This window comes from Lytechinus variegatus, chromosome 3 (genome assembly GCF_018143015.1).
Source record: "Lytechinus variegatus isolate NC3 chromosome 3, Lvar_3.0, whole genome shotgun sequence".
NCBI classification, from domain to species: Eukaryota; Metazoa; Echinodermata; class Echinoidea; order Temnopleuroida; family Toxopneustidae; genus Lytechinus; species Lytechinus variegatus.
In genome coordinates, this window is record NC_054742.1 from 9,112,624 (window position 1) to 9,137,207 (window position 24,584).

A 24,584-nucleotide genomic window follows, 5' to 3' on the forward strand; every position below is an offset into this window, starting at 1 on the left:
AAACTTCAAAGTTTTGAGAATTCATGACTCTCTTATGGTTTGGTGGATTTTGCTCATACTTTCAAATATGTATTTCTTATTTCCTGCATTTAGTAAAATACACTTTTCATAAGGGTAAACTTCCTCTTTAACCGATATTTTTTTAAATCTAAGCTAAAATATTTGTGAACAATTGGCTCACTATCAACACAGGTTCTTCCCCAGACTTTAATCTGTCCACTTCCTTCTTCAACTCAGTAGCATACCACTTTTCTTCCTTCAGAGAGAAACAAAAGACAAACATGCAAAATAAACCACACATGCATATTAAATTAGTATACCAAGCTGAAAAACCCTGTGCAAAGAAATAGAGGGGCTGAAAGAGGGAAAGAGAAAGAAAGCGAGAGAAAGTGAGAGAGAGAGATTGAAAGAAGCAAGGAGGAGGGAGAAAGCCAGTGGGCTGTACTATGCTTAAGAGAAGTAATCATACAATTATGACAATGGGTAAAATAAAGTAAGCACAACTGTACAAGTACATTCCATGAGAAGAAGAGGAGGAAATAGAAGAACAACTATAGACAGACTGAGAGTAAGGAGGGAGGGGCGAGGAGGGAGGGGCAGATATAGAGAGAGATAGAAAGAGGGTGAGAAATAACAAATCTTTAGATCAGGCACAAATTCAAAGCATAGATAGAATGCAAGCTGGTATGCACTAAGGAAACATTTAGGGAAAAGATTTGAACCATTTCTGAAGTCATGAGGTAAAAAATAAAAGTTCTGAATATTCTTTGTTTTATGAGGGATGGGTCTAGAAATATAAATTATGAATGATGTATAAGATAAATGGGTTAATGTCTATAATAATCTAACTCATCCTTGCAATCAAACCCCTTATGATATGACTAAATACCTGTGCTTCTTTAAACTATAAATTCTGCAATCTTCAATCTTGCTTACTTTCAAAGAGGTCCGTAATTCACTGACTTCCTGGCGTAAACTCTCAAGATCCCCATCCCTGTGTAAGAAATTAAAAAGTAAAGTGAGAAGAATCATGATGCATCTACAGGAATATAATGTACAAATTATTAAGATAGATAAGATTGTAAAGAAAAATAAGGCTCTCAGGAGTGGCAACAAATCTCGGTTTAAAGCAAAACATTCCCTTGACTTGAAAAATATAGATTAGATTTGCATTTCTTCTCAGGATATTATCGATATATCCATACATGCACACATAAAGATCTACATCCACTGAGACTTGACTACTTACCACTGTCCCAAAACAGCTCTCTCGGTAAACAAATAATGAAATAAATGATGGCATGTAACTATAAGCTTACCGTTCCTAGAGATCCAATAGATATCCAATGCAGGACCACATCATGTTATCATTGATGGTTGTAGTAGACAAAGGCAGTATTATATGAGATGAAAACATGACAAAAAATATATTAATCTGTTATAACAATGTATGTTTTCTTCATCAAATACAATTGCAATTCTATTACTCTAAATTAACAAAATTTGAACTATAGATTTGTTTTTAATCTAATACTAAAAACAGAAAAAGAGTATATGGATGGCTTAGTATTGTATGGTACAGATACCAGAAAATCTTTTTATCAAGGACTATATGTGATTAACAATAGATATTACACAATAATAACATAGCATACAGGAATTTTTTTTATATAGTAAATGAATTTTATAACAGTGACAAAATACGAAAATAAGACACAATTAGATGCAGCTATCTCACATTGGCTTGGACAGAATTTGGGTGTGCAGCATTGGTGTTTCCTGCTGGTGATGCTACTACTTCAGGTTCCATAGCCATTGCTCCATCCCCAGAGGTAGTATCATGAACTGATTCCCAATGTGACCTGAGCTGTTCAGCAGTGGACAGTGCAACCATACAGGTTGGGCAGATGAATCCCTGTTGACCATAATATCAATACCATACTGAAGTATAGGAAATCAACATCAAAATTTTAAATGACTGGAACAGTCGCAAAGCCACAAACAACCCCCCCCCCTTGAAAACTTCGATCAGTTTCTTCTGGGACCCAGTTTAGCTCACTTTCTACCTGCTCAAATTGCTTTCTCTCTGAAAGCAAATCAGATAATGTTCATTTAAAGGCTTCCATATGTCCCCATCCACTAAACCCTCTCTTTTGTTCACTTTTACTTTCTCTCTGTTTTTTTACTTCCGGTTGGATTCGAACCTCTGGATCAGTCTCCGATATATCTCTAGTTTGTCAACTAACTCATGAAGCTTGCATTAACTGCTGAAAGCCTATGGTTTCACAGTTATAATAAGCCAATATTATGACTTGTCTAGTCTCCAAGATTATACAGTTATAGTTATTTTTTCTGACCAAATAAATACATGCAACTGGGAATTGCACACACTTGATAATTTGACATGCATGCATCAAAATTTCCCTTAATTGCTAAATCTCTTAGATATTTGTCAGATATGACTTTACAAACCTTTTCCATAGAGAAAGGGATGTATGGAAGTCTTGCCATCAATTCATTTGCAAACACTATGGCAAGAGTTAAACTGCTTATATTTATTTGAAAGAAATTTAATTAGGGTATTTGTACACCAACTTACAGATGCTTCTTGTTCTTCATAGCCAGAAGACCTACTGGGACTGTCAGGGGTAGCAGCCTAGAAAGAATTTCAAAGAGAATCCATGTAAGATCTTAAATTCATTACAAATCACTACCAGCAGGTCAAATATTTTCTTACATTTAGCACGCTATTTGTATCATTTCATAAAGTTTTATAGAGAGAAAATATTGACATTGAACATCAACCCTGATTTGTATTGAGATTTTATTTAAACTATGCTGTTTGTTTGTCTGTTTTCCACTGAGGTCCACTTTGAGTGAATTAGAAAAACTGGCACTCCAATGCAATATAGAAAGTTAACACTGTTATACAACAGGCTTTTAAAAAAAGGCTGAATCCAATAAATATTAACAAATTTTCTTTATTTTAAGTGTCTTAGTTTTTGATGATTTAATTTCAAGAGAATCATCTTAAAATTATGGCTACTAGACTCTTCTGCTTTTTAGTTTATGTTTTAACTTGTAATTAATATTACTCCGTTCATACATGCCAGAGGGGGGGGGGGCATTTAGTATATAATGCATGGTGGGTATGTGCTGCAGAGAAGACCTCCATTTTTATTTCTGTTTCAAAGCATAGCATTTTTATCTTTTTGAGAAAAAAAAGAAAGCTGTTCCAAAACATAGCATTTTCTTCTTATATCGAGAAAAAAAGAAGAAACCCGTTCCAAAGCTTTGCATATTTTATGTTACGCTGTTCCGGCCACATTGCATCAATATCCGCTACAATAATCTGCATTTTTGGTGAAAGCAGCCCACACTGTCTGACCATTGCCTCTGCGCGAGCGCATTTGCCGTTCCATAGGGTTCCATACGCACTCACACGCAGGCAAACTGTTCCAAAGCCAAGGACCCCCGTTTTTAAAAAAAGTTGTAGTTCCAAAGACCCTCCTTTTTACAATAAGCCCATTCCAAACCCCAGTTTTTTGTCTCTCCTATGGCACATACCTACCACTTTTATGGTTGATACCCTTGGCATTTATTCCCTGAATTGAACCCCTGAACAAGTAGATCTAGATCTACAGTGATATTTTGTTTTATGTCATGGATGTTGGTTTTACACGTTTACCTACATGTACATCATTGGGTTTAGTATGGCCCCACCTCCAACACCTCACGCAAATCGGACTCTAAACATGAAGTGTTGACTGTTGGGGCAAAAAGTACACCCTGCAAATATTTTAGTCTTTTTTATACTCTCACAAATTTACCCCTCAACACGTAGCTTTACAAGCGAAATAGATATCCTTTTTTCATTATTTAAGTGTTTTTGACACCCTTATTACGTTACGTACAAAACGTCTCTATCTTGAAAAAGACATCCTTCTTACATATTTTTTTTGGTCACACATGGTATCCACTCATCAGCGTAAGTGGCCCCTGTTACAACTGATAATGTCGCAGCGATGCAATTGCAACATTATGCGTTGGATGATTTTGGCATGTCACAGTAAACGCATAATGTAGCATCAGTATTTTATTCAGGAATCGAGTTGCAGAGAAGATATACATGTAAGATATGTCTTCACTCAGTAATTTGTTCAAGCTCTGTCAACTGAGAGTTTTTTTTTTAAGTGTGTTTAGAGGGGCAGGCGCGAATGCAGGGGGCAGTATCGTATTCATTATGATGAAGAGTGGTCACTTTTTTTTAATTTAATATTTTATCATTGTTCATGACGTTTTAAGAATTACATATTTTGTATGTACCATATGAATAATAATTTTAAAGCAATAGGTCCTCCCCTGGGGGAGAGGGAAGCAAGTGATAAATTAATAACATGTTGGTACGTAGTGGGAGGGGGCAAAATTATTCCCCCCCCCCTCGAAAAAAGTGAAAACCTTCCTTTCTTACAGAAGAGATTCACAAAACTCACTAAAATGTGCACAAAATCATTAAAATATCAGTTGAGATTCGTTTTTCACATCCCCTCCTCACAGAAAAATCTGCGTACACTATTTCTTAAAAATAGATAAATACTGGGCATTACAATGTTTTACATGAGAGCCCCCAAGCAGTGGTGGCACTAGGATTTTGGGTGGCAAAGAAAAGGGGGGGGGGGATAAAATTTATTTTGCCTGTTTCGCAAAATGGAGTGTTAAGCGCAAGCTTTGTAACTAGTGTGTTGGATCCAACTTTTGGGCCCCTGTTGGAGTCCAGGGGCAGAGCACGCATACATATGTTTCTAATACAGAATATAAAGCGGGATTTTGGCAAAAGGAGGTGGGGGCAGAATGTTTTCATTCATAGACCAAACATAAAAGAAAAGGGATTCACCAAAATTACTGATATGTTAGATGAATTTGGACGCCCACTACGCTGGAGGGAAGCGAAGGAAAGGGGGTTAAAGTTTACTGAGTATTTTGAATTGTTAGATTGCTATAAAATAATGCCAGGAAAATGGAAAGTTTTCTTTTTACAACAAGACTACCATCATCTTGTAAAAGAACCTGAGGATTTCCCTTCTCTTTTCTGTGAATCTGCATTTAGACAAATTCAGAATATATCGACAAAGCAATTTTATCGCTCTTTTTTAAACATTAATAACTCTGAAACCTCCAAGGTGTTTACTCACTTTAATCAACTTTACAACATCGATAGGCAACAGACTTCCAAATTGTTCACTCTTCCATTACGAATCACTATTGACACCAGACTTCGAATCACACACTATAAAATTTTAAATAACTTAATACCTACAAATGAATGGCTCACAAAAATAGGAAAGAAGACCAATGCATTATGTTCTTTTTGTAATGCGACACCTGAGACATTGGATCATTTGTTTTTTGTATGCCCTAAAATAGCATCCTTTTGGAATGCGTTACGTGCGAGAGTGACTGACTTTAGTCCTAATTATTTCCTTTCACGAGAAACTGTTTTATTTGGATTACTAGAACCACTTACTCAATCCACCTTAGCATTTAATTTTCTAATTATACTTGGTAAACAATTCATTTTGCGATGTAAATACCAAGAGACTCTTCCTAGTTTAAAACAATTTAATTATTATCTTTTATCTTATAAAGTTACCGAAGAAATTATTGCAAAAAAGAAAAACAAACTCAATAAACACAATGTAAAATGGCAAAACATAAACAAGTATTTTTCCATTGCATAAATTGTAACCACTGTAGATTCATATTTTGTGTTATCCTTTTTTGTGACTTTGTTTTATTTTCTGTTCATGTTGTAGTGGTGCTTCCGGTCATGTTAATACATGAAAATGTCATAATTTTTTTTTTGGTTACGCTATACCCCGGCGATGCCGCCAGGTCGACTCTGGACCGTTAGGTATGGCCGTACCCTCTTTTTTTCGGTTAATGGATCGTCCTGTCGGCAGCGCTGGGGTACAATTTTCTTGTAAATTAAGATTATGTTGTATGTACTTATACAATGTTCTTTTTTTATTGAAGTGCAACAATATGTTTTGTATATTTTGATTATTTTTTATGACGAATAAAAACTGCAAAGATAAAAAAAAAAGAATGTTTTCATCCATGTTTCCCCAATCGGCCGCTAAAAGCTATTTTTTGCTGTTGGTTTGTAAAGGAAGCAGTCCCAACTAAAGACTGAAGTTTTAAGTACATTTAATGAGTTTTATTCTTACAAACAAGAGAGGCTAATTCACACTGCCTAAATAGATAATGAGAGCACGAAGCACGAGCTCAACTTTTTTGAGATTCTATGCATTTAGACCAAAGCAATAAACATCAGTAATTTTTGGCAGTATAAGATATGCGAGCGTGAATCGTGCATTGATTTTTTTAATATATTGATGGCACATTCCGAGTAACAATACAAAAAAGAATTTATTTTTTTAAATGTCATGAACAACATTGAAATATTAAGAAATTTGTATTTACTTTTCAGCTAAATGACCTTACTCTCTCGCAAAATAAGATGAATTGCATGTATAGCGATATGCACAGATGAATGGTGGTTTGCCTATACTTGCATTTCACTAGTCCACACATTAATCTTTTTCAAAGTCCACCCCTTTCTCCTGACAATGAATTTGATACTGACCCCCTCCCCTGCATCTGCCCCACCAGACACACTCTTAAAAACGTATAGGACAGAGCTTGCACAAATTATAATAAGTGAAAACATATTTAATGTCTTATATTTATATTCATCTTCGAAATACTAGGCTGCAGAGCCCTTTGAAGATTATTTAACTCGAATCCTAAGGCTGAAGCGAATACGCTGCGACATTACGCGTTAACTAAGACTTGCGATGTTCATTATGCGTTACCGTTGGCGTTATTTATAATGGCCCGAATTCACGAAGGAGGTTTTGAAAACCCACGGTTGAATCCATGGTTTATGCAGATTTCCTGTGTAATTTAGCGCGTACCGGGCGCGTGTATATGTCCAATGCTAATGCATGCATTTATCACAGTGCGCTAAACTGACGCCTGTTACTGTGGTTATCAACCCTATTTTATTCATGAGTAGACCGTTCAAACAGAGGTCTCATGAATAAAATAGTGTATCTAACCATGGTATATAACAGGCGTTATTTAGTGCACTGTAACAAAATGCTCATCAGAATTGGAAATTTTTCATACACGCGCTAAATTAAGCGTAATTTATACAGGAAATCTGCATAATGGCATGGACTCACCCGTGGGTTTTCAAAACCACCTTTTACCAAAAATCTAAAGGTGGTTTTGAAAACCCACGCCCACGGGTGTTTTGGCTATTCGGGCCTCTGTGTTGGACGCTCTTGGCATGCCATTAATGTCGCAATCTGTGACATCATGCATTGGTGTGTGACAGCTGCGACATTATAAATTGCGGGTTGTCTCAAGCTCAAGTGCTGAGATGGGGCCGATTGCACGAAAGGGTCTTTGCAACAACCATCTTTTGTGTTGCCCAAATTATTATGATGCGCCATGTGAAACGCATTTTAAATGAATTATATTTTATTCAACCGTTAAAGTAAACAAAATCTTTGTTTAGGTTTAGGCCCAATAAAATGATATGATGAAATTGTATACCAATCGATTAATGCTAGTTAACAAATTTTATTTGTTTATCATACATTTTAGAAATATCCCTCATACAGCACATCATAAAAGATGGGCGACAACGAAAGACGGTCCTTGGATTGACCCTTTCGTGAAATCGGCCCTTGACCAGTACGTGGGCGATTGCGGAATTCACTTCAGTCCCATCCTAACACATTCGTGTATTTTCTGAAAGATTATTGTGCATTGTGTTTAATTTTTACATTCTCTAAATTATAATGATTAATAATAACAAGTCGACATTTCAACTCCCTCACCTTCACACTATCCCTAGCCTTACGTCCAAATCGCTTGATTGCATCCATAGTGATAAAAACTGAACTAATTCGTCAAATATGTCGACAGGAAACTCGGTTGTAGTTTTAACTTTGCCTTGTTGACTGTCCGCGAAAGTATGACACGCCCACTTCACTTGCGCACAACATTGCGCGGTTGAGATGAGAGAAAAACTTTAGGAGCTAGTGATGAACCGCATTTTGATTTGTTTGAGTTGAAATATCTTTGTTACAAGGTAAGCAGATCTCGAATTCAGTGTTTTTGTTTGTATCGATTGTCAGTGATTCGTACTGTGGGGTTTAAATGCATGAAGAGTCATCATGATCCTCAATGACTTAATGATGATGTATCGAAGACGTCGAAGACTCGAATATGCCAGTGCCGGTGCCATGCCTAGGCCTACGGTACCGGTAGGGCCTACGTATGGTAGGGGGTCCTAAAGCTGCGCGGGTCCTAAAGCTACGCACCACTCATTGCGCATGCAGTTTTCAATGGCAAATGCGCACTCTGTGTGTGGAACTGTGACTGCAGAGTGATGAACAATTCCTATTAATTTTTTTCTACAGAGGCTGCAGTAAATCTCTAAATGCAGAGAAAACCAACAACTGTTAGGAAGTTTGGAGTTATATTCGCTTTAATTTTATTTTATACTATAATAATTTGAATATATTTTAGAAATTGAGGCACAGGAAATACTATTTTTTTGCATGATAAATCGAGTGCGTAGCTTTAGGACCCCTTCTACATCGGGCGGCGAAATCAAGAGGTGTTCGAAAAACACGACGGGATTTTCGTATTAGTGAGTTTTGTGATATTTTCTACTTGGCTAATGATCTTTAGAATGTTTGCCACAAATTAGTGAAATATAATTTGTTGAGATATTAAAATTGGGACAGTTTTTATTGTTTGAAAACAAAGTGCGTAGCTTTAGGTCCCCCCATCATATACCCTTTTTAGACAGGCTAAAATTACCTTAACCCCGTACTATTGGTGGGGCTAAATGGCAATTTAGCCCCACCTATATAGTACAGGGTTAAGCTTAGCCCACTTTCGTTTTACACAGCGTTTTTGCAAAGTGGGCTAACCCCACCTATAGTACGGGATTATTTGGCCCTGCAAAAAAGCAGGGTTATCCCACCAATTGCGGTGCTAAGAGAAATAGTACGGGGTTAAGATCGCATGTGTAAAACGAAAGTGGGCTAAGCTTAACCCCGTACTATTTGGCCCCACCTATAGTACGGGGTTAAGGAAATTGTACCGTGTGTAAAAAGTGTACGAGTGAAGCACTTGTACTACGAATGATCGACAAAAACTACTAGTCCGGGGTTAGCGAGTTTCGTGTGTAAAAAGCAAGCATTCCTTATCCGGGGTTAGCAATAACAATTTGGCATGTGTGAAAAGGAAAAAAAATAGTACGGGGTTAAGGATAGTACGGGGTTAGCGATAGTCCGGGGTTAAGAAAATCCTGTGTAAAAAGGGCAGTAGTATTGCCAGCATGTCGACCGAGTCGCACGGGGGATTGTTGGCCCAGCGGCATCGCCGCGGAACTACGGACCCGTTTCTCAACACCTGGACAAGTTAGTCATAATAATAACCACGGAGTTAGTTCCAATCTTACTAAACCTGTTTCTCGAAAGGCTTCCTAACTAGAATACCTTGATATCGAATCGATACTATGAGTATCGGTTAAAAGAGCAGACGAGACAGATCCTAGGCTTAGTCACAAATAGCACAAATTTCAAAAAGAAAAATTATGACAAAATTAATTGGGAATTTAATACCGGTACATAATTAATACAATAGCACAGGTAAATTATGCATCATACATACTTAGACCATGAATGAAGACTGGAGCATTCAGTTGCTGAGAAAATGGAGTTATGATTAATTTTTTTCATGTCCACTCACCAAATACAGAGACCGAAGTTCTAGCTCGATCTGTACAGGGGACTCAATGGCCATATTTATGTTTCAATGTATTAAGTTCGGATAAAAACAGGGAAGTGAAGTTGCGCGACAGCTGAAGTAAGTCACTGTTTTTTCCCCTTTTAAGTTTATTTTTGCCTGTTTTGGTGCATTTCAGGCTAAAACAGAATAATATTAATACTTATTTTGGTACAGTTTTTGTCTCGCCTGCGTAGCGGAGCGAGACATAAGTATCACTATTTCCGGCGTCGGCGTCGTCGTCGTTAACAATTGTGTTGTACACCCAATAACTTTCTATAGCTTCGAGGTGGGATCACCAAATTCATACCAGAGGTCCATCTCCTGAAGGCACAGGTCAAGTTCCAATATGAGTCAAATTTGAATAAGGTCAAAGGTCAATAAACTTTCCATGACTTGCACTGTGCTGTGTTGTACACACAATGACTTTCTATAGCTTCGAAACAGGTATTAAAGATATCTGACTGGTACTGTATGTTCGGATGCTTTTTTGCATCTGTTTGTTCCACTAATGGCATGACCTTATCTGTTTGTTCCACTAATGACATGGCCTATAGTTTTGACATGCAGTCTCTTCATGACTGCTATATGCAGGCGAGACAACGCTTGGCGTTTGCCTTGATTAAATATATTTTTATGAAATAAAGACAAAATTCGATGAGCTCTGTCGAGGGGATTTTGCATTGTTAACCCCCTAATGGTGGCTGTGCGATAGCGAGCCGTCTGTGTACGAAGAGAAATTTGAAAAAATAAAATGTTTTAACTCCTCGAAACAGTCGGCTGCCAGCTGTCTAGTTCAGTTCCTGCGCCCTAGCTTCGTCCAGCCATTAATCTGCAGTAACCATAAGACCAAGTCCAAGTCAATATTTAGGTCTAGAATTTAGTAGATTTTTGAAATATAAGTCTGGGCCCTAATGTTAGCATTTTTAGGGCAGGCCACATTTAGATTTAGTCATGTTTAGATCTACATGATCTAGACCTAGACAGCTGGCAGCCGTCTGTTTCGAGGAGTTTTTGAACATTTTTATTTCTTAAAAATATCTCCCCTTACACAGACGGCCCGGGATCGTGCAGCCGCCATTAGGGGGTTAGCAATGTAAAATCCCTCCAACAGGGCTCATCGATTTTTGTCTTTATTTCATAAAAATATATATACAAAGAACTGGATCAAAATAAAGATCACTCTGTTTTGGCCTGAAATGCAAACGGGGAAAAATAAACTTAAAAGGTAAAAAAAACAGTGACTTAGTTCTACTTTGGCTGTCGCGCAACTCCCACCTCCTTGGTTTATCCAAACTTAATACGTGTGACCATTGAGTCCCTGTACAGATCGAGTTAGAACTTCGGTCTCTGTAATTGGTGGGTGGAGCCAACAAAGTTCAGCAGAACAACCAGTAAAACAGAGACCGAAGCTTTTGGTCTTATCTAGGCCTAGACTCTATTCTACTAGGTTAATCCCCCGGGGGGGGGGGGGGGCAGTAGAATAGACTACATCTATATTGCTGTACACATGCGTGACAAAAAAATGTGTTTAAAGGGGCGGTTTTCAGTTTTGGTTGCGGATTGCCCGTGCACTTGTTAAGTATAAAAAAACACTGATTTTCAAGAAAGGGTGGTTTTGGAACACTGGTCAATTGTCAATTTAGGGTAGAATTTTTTTTCAAAAGCTTTTTTTTAAAGCCTTGCCAAACTTGTTTAGGGTACTTTTTTTCCCCTAGCATATTCTGGCGACAATTTTTTTAAGGGCCAAAGTGTGTAAATAAAACCCACAAAAAACTTGTTTAGGGGGTTATTTTGCACACAGAGAAAAAACTTGTTTAGGCCCATGTTTAGGGGGTGTTTGGAAATAATATGGTCATGCATGTGTACAGCAATACATTTGACTGGCCCCCCCTGGGTCTGGGGATTAACCTTGTTTGTTAGTCAAATTGTTGTGTAAAAAAGAAAAAAAATGCAAATTTACACCTAGGGCCAGGCCCTAGATCTAGATGATAGATCTAGGCCTATAACTTACACGAAGCCAATCAAGAAAACCGCCAACATTACGAGTCCTATGAGAGCTTTCTGTTTGTGTAGGAGGAGAACTGAGAACAATCAGAAAATGTAACAAAACTCTACTCTGTGAAACAGCAGATTTCTCAGTCTAATCTTTGCCAAGCCTAGACCCTGCATGGTTACTTCCTTAAAGAAATAAATTATTTTGAATAATTTTCTGTGATAAAAGCCAAGATGGTGGCATCACTATTGGTAATAAGATTGCAATTTCTAAAAAAAAAGCCTCTTGGTCTAAGCAGCAAGCACTTGGAATACAAGGCATGTAAAGTGTTTGTTTATGAAGGTCTGTAAAGGAGTACTATACTAAGATAGATTTTTGGGTGTTGCTAGCTCATTGTTGCTCTTTTTCTTCATAGCTAGCCCCCAATTCTAGTTATTCTTTTTGACAGGGATAGGGAAAGCTCAAGCCTACAGGTTCAGGGTCTACTGCATTTTACATATCTATCCAGTATTTTTTCTTTTAAAGTTGAAATAAATGAACAAAGATATATGCATCTTGCTTAAAGGAATTGTGTTCTTTATTCTTGCTTTACAGTTAAGATGGCAGGCATGGCAGCAACTGATGATAGCCCAATTTATGAGGGATTCCTGTGTCCAATGTGCCTTCAAAACTTTGATTCTGTTTATCAACTCCAATCTCATGTGGAAAGTATGTTTGATGAAAATAATTTCACCTTTTAATAATATAATTCAAAGACTTCATGAAACCCATCTTGGACCTCAAGGTTACAAATGAAGGAAAAAAAAGAAAAAAGGACAGTTGTAGTAATATAAATTATGTGTATATTTTTATATGCATATTGTACTTTTTTTCAAACTGACATTGAAAATTGCATTTGATGAAAGGAAAATATAGTTGTTTCTGATAGACTGTTACTTGTCCTGTAAATCTTAAGTATTTTACAAATAATTTTGAATATTCCTTTATACAAGTCATGAAGACGAAAGAAAATACATCTCAAAATATCATGATCAATACATTGATATCTTTTTTGCCAAGACCATCCATTACTATAATTTACCAAATAATCTTTTGAGAGAAAAATCCCTTCTTTTGACTTGTATGATTATTCATAAACTTGTTTGGAGATTATTTTGTTGTTTGAACTATAATGATCAATTATTTTGATTTTTTTGTGTGTGTAGCTGCTCATGGTAGTGAAGATAAGGTTGTACTAAGTAAGTTGAAAGGATTCTTTGGGAAAGCTAAGAATCTCATCACCAGCAGATCAGAGGAACAGTTCAATGATGTCTCCAGAAATGAGCAAGGAGAAGGATCTCCCAAGAAACAGCAACTGCTTGGCTCGGACCCTTTTACTTGGGATAATCCAGAGCTAGGTATTTTTTTTTCATTATTACACAGTTGGATATAATTTTTACAATAGCTTGAACTGCAGCATTGACCATCACCCAAAATATCATCTACTTTGACTTTATCCACATCATCAACAACACTATCAAGCATCATCATCATCATCAACACCAGTGCACTATCATCATCATCATCACTATCAATCATCATGATCATTTTCATCATCATTGTCGTCATCATTGTCATCTTCATCATCATCTTCATCGTCATTATGCTTATCATCATCATTGTCATCAACATCATCATCAGTATCATATTTCCGTATTCCGAAAGATTTGATTTGAGCAAAGTTACCTGCGTATTGAATGTGTTGGCTAGGTGTTATTTATGTGGTTTTCCCTGACAAAATGGTTTATTACATACTGATATATTTATTTTTAGTCTATTTGTTCATTATTCCTTTTACCACACTTGTTGATAAATTGTAATAATTTTGTATCTATCAGGAGCATCTAGAAGTCATTTTGAGTCTCTGAGGAGGATACGCAGTGATAGGATAGATAGAACAGTTGTTGAAATCAACAAGCTTGTCATCAGACTTGAGAAGCTTATCAGATATGGACCATCTTGGAGTGATCAAGCCAAAAGAAAAGGTAGAACATAAAAGTAACCATTTTGTTTATATTTGTTCAATGTATTCTAAATATAATTCAATATCCCATTCACAAAACTTTGTATTGCACTCCCTTACTTCTTTTCATTCCTTTTTCTTCATTCTCCTTCTCTGCCTTCCCCTTTTATCCTGTTTCCCCCCTTCTTTTTCACTCGTTGCACTTTTTCCATCTCTTATTTCTCTTCATAAAGTTCACTCATCCTATCCTCTTTTCATTTCAGTTGTAAGGGAGTGTGCTTGATCTATTTCAATTTTTTTCTGCAATCACCATGTATAATCGTTTTATGTAAATTTGATTGTGATATGTTATATATTGTATATCTGTAATTTTTTTATTAGTCCTGTACTTCGTCCTAAAAAAACGAGTAACCTGGACTTATTTTCATTGTCTGTAACTTCCCTTTGTTTTGAATAAAGGTGATATTAAAAAAAAATAGATCTCCTGACTGGAGATCTCTAGAAGTTTATGACTTGGTTCAAACTTTTCTATTTTTACATTGTGGAAGTTAAAGGAAATTACAGTATAAGGTTTAGAAGTGTAGGGTGAGTGTGTGTTTGTGAAAGAAATGGGGGGGGGGGACTGTGGAAAAAAACAAGAAAGCTCTTCTGGAAATCTGAAATGTTAAACAGTGAGATAACATATTCACAAGTGAAAGAGATCCTGCTAAAAAAATTAGTATGAAGTACAAAATAAAGCACTATTAGTGTACACAAACATTATCCCCAAATCATAGATACAAACCCCTAAATAGGTAATAAAAGCAACTTTAATGTATTGATTTTGTGATAATTATCAATTCAAACAAAACATTATTTTTTGTTTTCTTCACAGTATATGAAAAGACCATTGTGCCTTGGGCAGAAGACTCTGATGTAAGGTTCTGCCCATCTTGTGGTGATAAGTTCTCTTTAGCTGTAAGGCGTCATCATTGTCGTCTGTGTGGTAGCATTATGTGCAACAAGTGCTCCAACTTTGTTGGTATCCCTTTCTGTGGTGAGCAATATGTTTGTGTTTAGGTTTTTATATACGTCTGTAAGATACGAAAATCTATAATGCCATGATCTGAAGGTGTTTCACTGTTTTAAGTTGGGTTTATCATTGATTCATATCTAAATCACAATTGCATGTTTAGCCCTAGCCAAATATCTTCCTATAGCAAATGACTTCAGTAACATTATCATGCCAATAATCATCAGATTAGCTTGATATAAAAGATATTGACATGTCCCTTCCCATCAACTCTTCAACTACTCTTAAAAGCTTCACATTTCTCCTAAACCATTCAAATTCAATTTATTCAGTTGCTCTGTCAAATACTCAAAAGCAACATCACAAGAGATAAAAGTCATTGTTATCACCATACCTTAGGAATATTCTTGCCCTAAAACACACTCTTTATGAATGGAATTGTCATTGTGACATATGGAAATGAAAATATTTAGGTAAATATACGGCATTCTGAGGCATAGTGTATTAGTAGGAACTAATTGAATTTGTGGATTGAGTGATTGAAATTAAACATAAAATAATAAACGAACAATCCTAATGAAGAGATAGCCAGTGACCTATAGCCATTGATATGGTTACATGTTTGTATACAGAGCAAGTGCTAGAAGCTGAAACCAAAGGAAGCACATCTTCTAAACAAGCTGATGTTGAATCATCACCAAGTAAGAAGGGTGATGTAGTCACACTCAGAGTTTGTGAACATTGTACAATCATTATGGAGAAGAGGTTGAAGATGGTCAGAGAAAGAAATTCCAAACCAGTTATTGTACAGTTATACCAGGTAAAGATCCTTCTCACCAATTATAAGATGGTAACTAGAACGTGTACATCATAACAATCTTTCAATCATTTTTATAATGCTATCCATTGCCATGGCCTTCGATGCCCCGTCGATTGGCCTCAATGCTCATATTATTGACTTTGGATTCTACCTCTTTTTAATTTTTTTTTGTCTTTTGTGCTGTAATATAAAAATCTGCCTTATAGAAAAATTGGCCTTACTCTATAAATATAGAATTCCATTTAGTTGGTGCTCTATTTGCCAAATAAATAATGACAATAAAAAGTTTGCTTTTCCAATAAGATAGCATTTCATTTTCCTCTCCAGTAACTTGCACTGCCTAAGCATTAACAACTTGAATACATTGATTGGTCATTTGAGTTACAAGTATGGAGAAAAAAGCCACTATCTCAATCTCACTCATGCATAATTATTATGACAAAAAGAAAAGGGTTTGATTTTCATCTCAGGATTAGAAGTGATATACACTGATTTTAAAGAAAAGTGATGTCAAATGTCATAAGTAATGTTAGAGAGAAGACTGAAGAATGAATTCTTGATATTTTATCATTTATTTTCCAAATATAAATAAAATTCAATAAAAATAAATGATTCTTGAAGGTATCAGAGTTACATATTTTTTTTCAATTTTCTAATTTTTATACAGAAAATGGTTGAAGTCAGAGAGCAGATTTTAAAACAACTTCCAATTTATGAGAAAATTGCTATATCCATTTTGTAAGTATTCTTTCTTCATCCGAATATAGATTGAAGGTGATAAAATGATTTGTCCGAAATAAAAGAAAGTGATAACAGAATGGTGAAAGTTAGTAAGAAAGCAGACAAAAAAAAGAAAATCTTAAAAAAACTATATCACGCAGTCAGTAAAGACTACTCTCTATCTTTGTGTATTTATGGGTTGCTCCTTAAAATCTGTTTGGATAGCATTTTTTTTTAGAGAAAATATATAATTCTGGGTAAAACATCTGAAAAAAGACATATGAGTCATTTTGTGTATTGGTGAAAAAAGAGCAGTTGACCCTACCCTATGTTACTAGTACAACTATGTGACCAATTTGATATCCACAAAGGTGTAGCGATTACACTTTCTTAGTAATAAAAACATAGAAAAGATAAAGAATTTAGAAATATTATTTCCTTTAGATTTGATGTCTGAAAAATGTTAACCTAGATGTGCTTCTCAGAGTTTTCTCAGTTTTCTTTTAAAACAATTTTTGGTTTTGGTTGGTTTGACTGAAAAAAAGTGCAGAGAATATTTTAAATGATGGATGATTGATTACATTCCTTATCAAAACAGTCATCTTAATGATTTGAGTTTTAATGGTATATGGCAAGTATTAACTTTTTTATTTAGTCTTAAAAGTTATCACATCTTATTTCCTATCATTTTAGAAATGGTGAAGAGGAATTTACTTATGATAGAGCAGAAAGAGAAAGAACAGTGCTTCTGAAATATTTTGATGCTCTAGATCTGTTAAGGTAAGTAAAACCCCAATCAAAGGATTTTGTATGAAGTATCATTTTGAGGGGGTCACTAGTTTATTGTCTATTAAATTGAAGTATCAGCAATAAGTTTTTTGTGGTGCAAATTCTTTTTATATATGCAGAAAGACTAAATTAATGTACACAATTTAGAAAATTTATAGTAAGACACAATTACAGCTCCTTTTTGTCTTGCCTGCATAGAAGAGCGAGACTATAGGCGCCGCTTTTCTGATGGCGGCGGTGATGGCTGCATCGTCAACATTGAAATCTTAACCAAGGTTAAGTTTTTGAAATGTCATCAGAACTTAGAAAGTATATGGACCTAGTTCATGAAACTTGGACATAAGTTTAATCAAGTATTACTGAACATCCTGCCCGAGTTTCAGGTCACATGACCAAAGTCAAAGGTCACTTAGGGTCAACAAACTTTGACCATGTTGGGGGAATCAATATTGAAATCTTAACCAAGAATAAGTTTTTAAAATGTTGCATAACTTGGAAAATTTATGGATCTAAACCCCTCAATAAAAGTTTTGCGACTCAGTTTTGGGGGATGATATCTTTTTGGTTAATGAAGTATAAAAGATGAAACTGGTATCATTGGAAAGCTGAATTATTCCTCTTTACAATGACATGCCATTTGATGTGATTATGTAATCATTGAATATGCAATCCCCCTGAACATTGAGAAGTCAGAAGTGAAATGTTAAAAATGCATTGATTTCTAACAAGAGTCTATATTTCTATAGAATTTCCACCATGCAGGTGACAGTGAATGCACTCGGTCCATCCTCGAAACAATTGGGAATTCGCTATTGGAAACGACGCATTTTGCAACATTTCATTTCTAACATTGCTGCGTATTATCATGTCTGTGTATTTCATGATAACACTAGCATTACAAATGACACATTATTGTAAAGAAGAATAATCATGCTTTCTAAAGATATCACTTTTACACATGATGATGGCACATTAAGAAATTATTAGCACTCAAACTTGCAGTTTGAGTTGCACAACTCAGACGTGACATGGCAACGAATTTTGCAATATTTCATTTTTTACATTACTGCATATTTATCATGTCTGTGTATTTCATGATAACACTAGCATTACAAATGAAACATGATCGTAAAGAGGAATAATCATACTTTCCAATGATACCACTTTTACATATGATGATGTCACACTAAGAAATTTATTAGCACTCAAACTTGAGTTGCAGAACTTTTTTTAAGGGGTTTAGTTCATGAAACTTAGACATAATGGTAATAGTGTATCACTAAATCTCTTGCTTGAGTTTTAGGTCACATGACTAAGGTCAAAGGTCACTTAGGGTCAACAAACTTTGACCATTTTGGGGGTATTTGTGGAATTGTCATCATAACTTTAAAGTGTATGGATCTAGTTCATGGAACTTTGACATAAGAGTAACCATGTATCCCTGAATATCCTGTGCGCCTTTCAGGTCACATGACCGAGATCAAAGGTCATGTAAGGTCAATGAACTTTGGCCATGTTGGGGGTATTTGTTGAATTGGCATAAGTTTATAATTACATGTGGAAAGTTTATGGATCTACACATGTAGTTCATGAAACAAAGACATATTAAAAGGGTAATCAAGTTTTATTTGCACATGTCTTAGGTCACATGATCATGGTCAAGGTTGTGTTGAGTCAATGGGCATAGTATTTAATTATCATATATGAGTGTTTTCTTTTGTGAATAATTATTCTATAGCTGTTTTCAAAGTCAGCACTGCTGCTATATTGAATCGCGTAATGCAGGCGAGACTGCCAGAGGCGTTCCACTTGTTTGTATATGGCTTTCATCAATAGAAAAGTCATTGTTATGTCACCTTGGTTTTGGTAAAGAGTTGCATATGGATTTAAACGGGTCAAACTTTTGTATTTTTATTTCAGTTGATTTCAAAAGACATCTTTTCAAAGTTTTCTGTAAGCATTTGGCAATAGTGAAAAGAGAATCTCATTATCTCACATCTACTCTTCTAGTAGTTTCTTAGGCCTTTTTCTCAGTGATGGGTTGATAAGACTTTTCTGTAAAAATTGTTTTTAGGGTAGCCAAAATAATGGCTGGCATCATTCGTATACTGGAATCTCATTCAAAGTGTCATGATGACTCAATCCTTAGTACATGTGAGCTTGGCAGCACAAATATGGGTTATCAAAGAAATTAAATATTCACTAAACACTTGGCATAAAGTCATGTCAATCCATCTAGTAACCCATACACATCTATCTATGTTTCATAAAGTGTATTCTATATTTATGATAAACAGTAATAGAAGGTGTACTTTTCAAGTATTCAAGTTTTTAATGAATTTGTTTGTATTTTACTTTTGTTGGGAAAAAACTTAAGATTATTTGTATCTTTCAACATTTTAATACCAGCAAGAAGATATACTCTCTTGGTTCAGGGACAGAAAAGACATTGTCTTCTGCTCAGATGAAACTCAGGAGAAACATCCGTACTGAGGTTGTTCGCTTTCTGCAAGACCACATGCTGGGGCTTCAACCTTTACCATCTGAAGAAGAAGTTATCAAGCTCAGAGCAGAACGCAAAGCAGCCATTGCTAAGAGACTTGAGGAAGAACGCCAAGCAAGAGCCAAGAGGATGCAAGAAGAAGCTCTTGCGTTAGAGAGGTCAGCTCAACAGAGGGCGCAACAACAAGCAGAATCAAAACTCTTTGACAGCCCTAAGAGAGGTCATGAACGAAAGTCCAGCTGGGGTCTGCTGAACAAATTAAAAGAGCAGGCACACGAGGTTGGTGCTGGAATGATGGTAGGGCTGACATCCAGTGGAAGTGAAGGGAAATTGAATAATCCACCATCAGGTTGGAAACCAAGTGCAGTTAGTCAGGATACTGTCCAGGCTTTGTCTGATGATCCTTTGATCCAACAAATGAACATTATCAGTAGTTACCTAAATCAAGCTCAAGAAGCTGGTCGATGGGATGAAGTGAACATGTTAGAGGCAAACCTTAAAGATCTTCAGTTAGCATACAGACAGGAACAATCCAAAAGAGGGGGAGTGGGAGGTTATCAGGGTTTATGATACACCTTATTACATTACCAATCTATAACCTGTGTTGGACCATGAACAGTAGGTGCAATATGTTTGTACTTAAGTAAGAAGTTTTCTCCTGAACAAGGCAATTACTGGTTCAAAATCAAGTCCTCCCATGAATGCCCTATGACTTGCATTTCATGTCTGTTTGCCTTGTATCAGCGTTAATGATATTTACCTAGATTAACTTTAGATTATTTATAATCAGAGAGTTGCTTTTATATAATAAATTCTCCATTGTTCTGGAGTATATAACAAATTTTCAGATGCATCAGTGATAATCAACTATTTGTGAATGTTGCATACAGTAACCCAGGTGTATGTATAGTTAAACTTACCTTGGGAGATTTCAAGTATTGTATTGAAATCTAGTATTGGTGTTGTGGCAACACCATTGACAAGAGATAGGTCATAGGTTGGTGTTGGGATTGACCTCAATAAATAAGACGTATTTCCGGCAGTTCATATTGAGTGCTGGTGTTGAATGTTGTTTGCTGAATTGAGCATTACAGCTAGTGTTGAAAAATCTGCATGTAATTTCCCCCATTTACCAGCGCCAACCTGTAGGATTCTGGGAAATTGTGACTTCAAGTTCAGTGTTGGTGTTGGTGATCTTAAGCTTACAAATTAGCTAGATGAGTACAAATTGTCAGAGTTTTATACATTTAAGTCTTAAAATCAGAGAGAAGTTGCAGTAAAATCTTATCGTACAGATGCAAAGTCATAAATCACATTATGAAGCCAAAAATTAAAATGATTTTAATGAGCAATAACACTAAGTTTTGGATTATTGATGTGATTTAAGACTTTGCATTCTGTATGATATTATTTTACTGCAATTTCTCTCTGATTTCAGTTTCATCATAGAGATTTTTAAGGTGATGTTAAGATGATCAAGAGAGGCATGATGTCATGATGTCATGGATAATGCGATCGATATCCTGCTGAACCATGCTCTGTTAGAGCTTGGATCGGCAGCCTTTTTCACGCTCTCAAAACCAACACCAATACCAAATTTGAAATCACCCATGGTGTTGCCAGTGAAGGCAATGATTTTTCATTTTATTTGATTTAATTCTGCTTTAGCCTCCTTATATCTGCCAAATGAAAATATTGTTGTGCTGCCAGTAAGTAAGAAGCTGTGATTTATCTTCCATTGTTTTTGTATTTGCATATTCCTGTTTGTTGAAATTTTTATGTTCCAGATTATGATTACTGTCACTTGTAATGTACATAGCCAGAAACAAAGCATAGGTAAAGACATTGACAATGTTATTAATCTGTGTGAAATTGGAATCCATTTTACATGAATGATCTTCCCACAATTGGGAATATTGAGCTATTCTCCATTTAGTTGTGAGTAAATTGGGATTTGAAATGTGCCTTGAAAGAATATTCAAACAGTATGATTTGTATTTTTGTTGTCATATGGTTTTTATGTACTTACATATAGCTGAACATGTTACAATGAATAATAATAGTGGTCTTTGCTGATAACTCAAAGCATTTCTTGCAGCCAAAGGCTGAATTACAAATGCTTTTATATTGTTTCACATAAAAAACTGATTAAAGTAAATACACACAAAAGGGTTAAATCAGTACACGATAAAGGTATAATATTTCATAATCTTTCATGCATACTTACTGTGGGATTTAAAATTAGCATAATCTTCTTATATTTCAGTTTTATAGCAAAGGATCATGTGATATCTATATTTTATATCATGATTAAAGGAATGTACTGCATGAACAGATATTGTCGTCTTTCTTCATCGCATATCATGCAAAGCAATCCCCTTTTTTCATTTTACATTTGTAATTGTGTGTGGTTATACCTATTATTATAAAGGTTATCAGCTGCCTTAAGATAACCTTTTTTATGTTTTATCTTAACTTGAATTTACAATATAAAATAGAAAAATTATTTGTTATGTTGTTTTTATGGTGCACTCAAAAGTTTTTAAACAATCATGGGATAAATCCTAATGCTAGCTTCTGCACTTCCCAATCAGATGCTTTCAAAATCTAGTTGTGGTCTAGTGGTTATACTCTCCTCTTTAAATCAGGGATGTGGGTCCAGTTCCAGCCATGGCATGTTTTTCTTCAGCAAGAAATTTACCCACTTCTGCTGTGCTCAACCCAGGTGAGGTAAATTGGTACTGGCAGGAAGTAATTCCTCATAAAGCCGTGAGCACCAGAATCGGTAGACTAGCTTAACTGGGGTAATATAGGAGTGCCTTGAGCACCCAACAAGGTGGATGTGTGCGCTAAACAAATCCTATATATTACCGGTATCTTTATTATTATAATAATCATGATTAGATTGTAATGTGTGTCATTGTATTTCTATGTAGATAATTTTAAATGAGAATAATTTCGTTATAAGTGGAGCAGTTTTGTAAATGTTAACCTTGAGAGTTCTGTTGAATGTGATGTTTTGTAGTAAAGTTGAGTGTGGCGATATACTGTCAGTAGTACTTAATTTCATTGCAATAGATTGAAAGAGAATAGTCATACTTAAGGCAATTCACCCCCCCCCCCTTCCCCATGAATAATACAAATAATACAGGTTGCAATAAGATGTTGTTTGAAGGTTTGCATGGTGGCATGTACAATTGCTGATGTGGTTTACGGTACACCATGTGGAGTGTTATAGAAACAGTGGATGGAAGAAGAGAAGAAGTGGATAGGCGAGAAAGTGGAGATTTGAGAGTAGAGTATTCTTTCTCAACCTGAAGACGGACAGTCAACCTGTCCGAAACGTCGAGTCTCTCTACTACTCATCATCTCTACTCGCCGACTCAAGCCAGCATCTCCTCATCAGCTCTACTACTCAAGCTGTTCTCACTCAACATTCCTTCTGGTTTACAGTCCTTTTCAGGACTATTTTCAAGAAAGAATACTCTACTCTCAAATCTCCACTTTCTCGCCTATCCACTTCTTCTCTTCTTCCATCCACTGTTTCTATAACACTCCACATGGTGTACCGTAAACCACATCAGCAAAGGTTGCAATAAGATCCACATTATGGCTCGTATTCTGAAGTTGGGTTTAACTTAAACTCAGGTTTAAAGTTGTGGTTTAAGTATGGACAGCCAATTGTCACATAAATCACTAACAGTAGAGACATCAAATTTTGCTCATTTGGCTCTCAAATCATTTATGATTGTCTAGGAGGTATATATAGATTATTGTCTTCACCATCGATGAATCAGGAAAGAGCACAGTAAACATAAGAAACGTACAACTTAATAAAAATTTTGGATACTTTTGGCTCCCCATACTTAAACTACAACTTTAAACCTAAGTCTAAGTCAAACCTGACTTCAGAATACAGGCCTATGTATTTTGAGGTACATTTCAGGTACAGAATATAATACTTCATGAACCAAATAAAAAAAACCTGTATACCCCCACCCATTAACAGAGATTATGTATTTATCATTTGGATCATGATTAACATTGTCATCTATGTTTGTGATATAAACAGATATGGAGGACACATCTGCCAAATTCTCATTCTTTATGACATAGTTCTAAATCAACTCAGTCTTGATGTAATGTAAAAGATTTTAGGCAGAACCTATTTGTGTATGAATGAGTTTGAAGCAAGGTTGTAGGCAACAACAAATTTTTTTTTTTTTTGGGGGGGAGGGGCAAGATGTCTAAAATTTTTTGAAGAAACTCGAAAATGAGGGAGTGAAGTGACTGAACTTGTCAGCATATTTGTGTTTTCTAAAGTGAATTTAAAGCTTTTGGTGCACAATATTGGTGAATTATGCAAAATGATTTTCAGTAAAACAATGTATGTTTTCAAAATTTCTTGGGGAGGGGTGGATAAGGTGCTTAGTGTTTATTTTTCAGACTTAAAATCACAAAAATCCATGTGAATACAGCACCCTCCAAAAGGTTATAATTCAATAATTGGTTCTGTCAAGTATTGCCTGATGTGTATACTCTTTGTAACCATGTTTCAGGCTATTGAGGGATTTGATGCCAACTCATGAAGTATCTTGCAATAGTGAATACATATGGTAAAGTTCCATGATAAAAAAAACAGTGGATCGGCATTAAAACCATGACCCAAAACAGTATGTTTCAATTTTATTTGATTTTCTTTCTTATAGCTTAATTCAAGATGTCACAGTGTGCAATAGTTCAATGAGAGAAGGTCATTGAACTTAAAGGTCAAGTCCACCCCAGAAAAATGTTCATTTGAATCAATAGAAAAAAATCAAACAAGCATAATGCTGAAAATTTCATCAAAATCGGATGTAAATTAAGAAA

The 24,584-nt window shown here is 35.6% G+C and overlaps 2 protein-coding genes across 3 annotated transcripts in view; one reads left to right on the forward strand and one right to left on the reverse strand.

Moving 5' to 3' along the window:
* The window catches only part of LOC121410162 (early endosome antigen 1-like), a 37,752-nt gene extending 29,693 nt beyond the window's left edge, over positions 1-8,059 (reverse strand). Inside the window, exons 1-6 of one of the 2 annotated variants that reach the window (XM_041602064.1) lie at positions 7,911-8,059; positions 2,600-2,656; positions 1,739-1,915; positions 1,320-1,324; positions 937-994; positions 182-256 (exon numbers count right to left, since the gene is read on the reverse strand). In XM_041602064.1, coding sequence (XP_041457998.1) covers positions 182-256; positions 937-994; positions 1,320-1,324; positions 1,739-1,915; positions 2,600-2,656; positions 7,911-7,958 — 420 coding nt within the window. In that variant the 5' untranslated portion in view covers positions 7,959-8,059. The remainder of the gene's footprint in view (positions 1-181; positions 257-936; positions 995-1,319; positions 1,325-1,738; positions 1,916-2,599; positions 2,657-7,910) is intronic. The other variant, XM_041602065.1, reaches the window with a different exon arrangement.
* Positions 8,060-8,071: 12 nt separating this feature from the next.
* On the forward strand, positions 8,072-22,845 carry LOC121410163 (rabenosyn-5-like). The gene is made up of 9 exons (XM_041602066.1): positions 8,072-8,164; positions 12,464-12,577; positions 13,075-13,266; positions 13,747-13,893; positions 14,746-14,907; positions 15,516-15,703; positions 16,371-16,441; positions 17,117-17,203; positions 19,622-22,845. Exons 2-9 carry the CDS (start codon positions 12,469-12,471, stop codon positions 20,283-20,285), a joined length of 1,620 nt encoding a protein of 539 aa, XP_041458000.1. The 5' UTR covers positions 8,072-8,164; positions 12,464-12,468; the 3' UTR covers positions 20,286-22,845.
* The last annotated feature ends 1,739 nt before the right edge of the window (positions 22,846-24,584 follow it).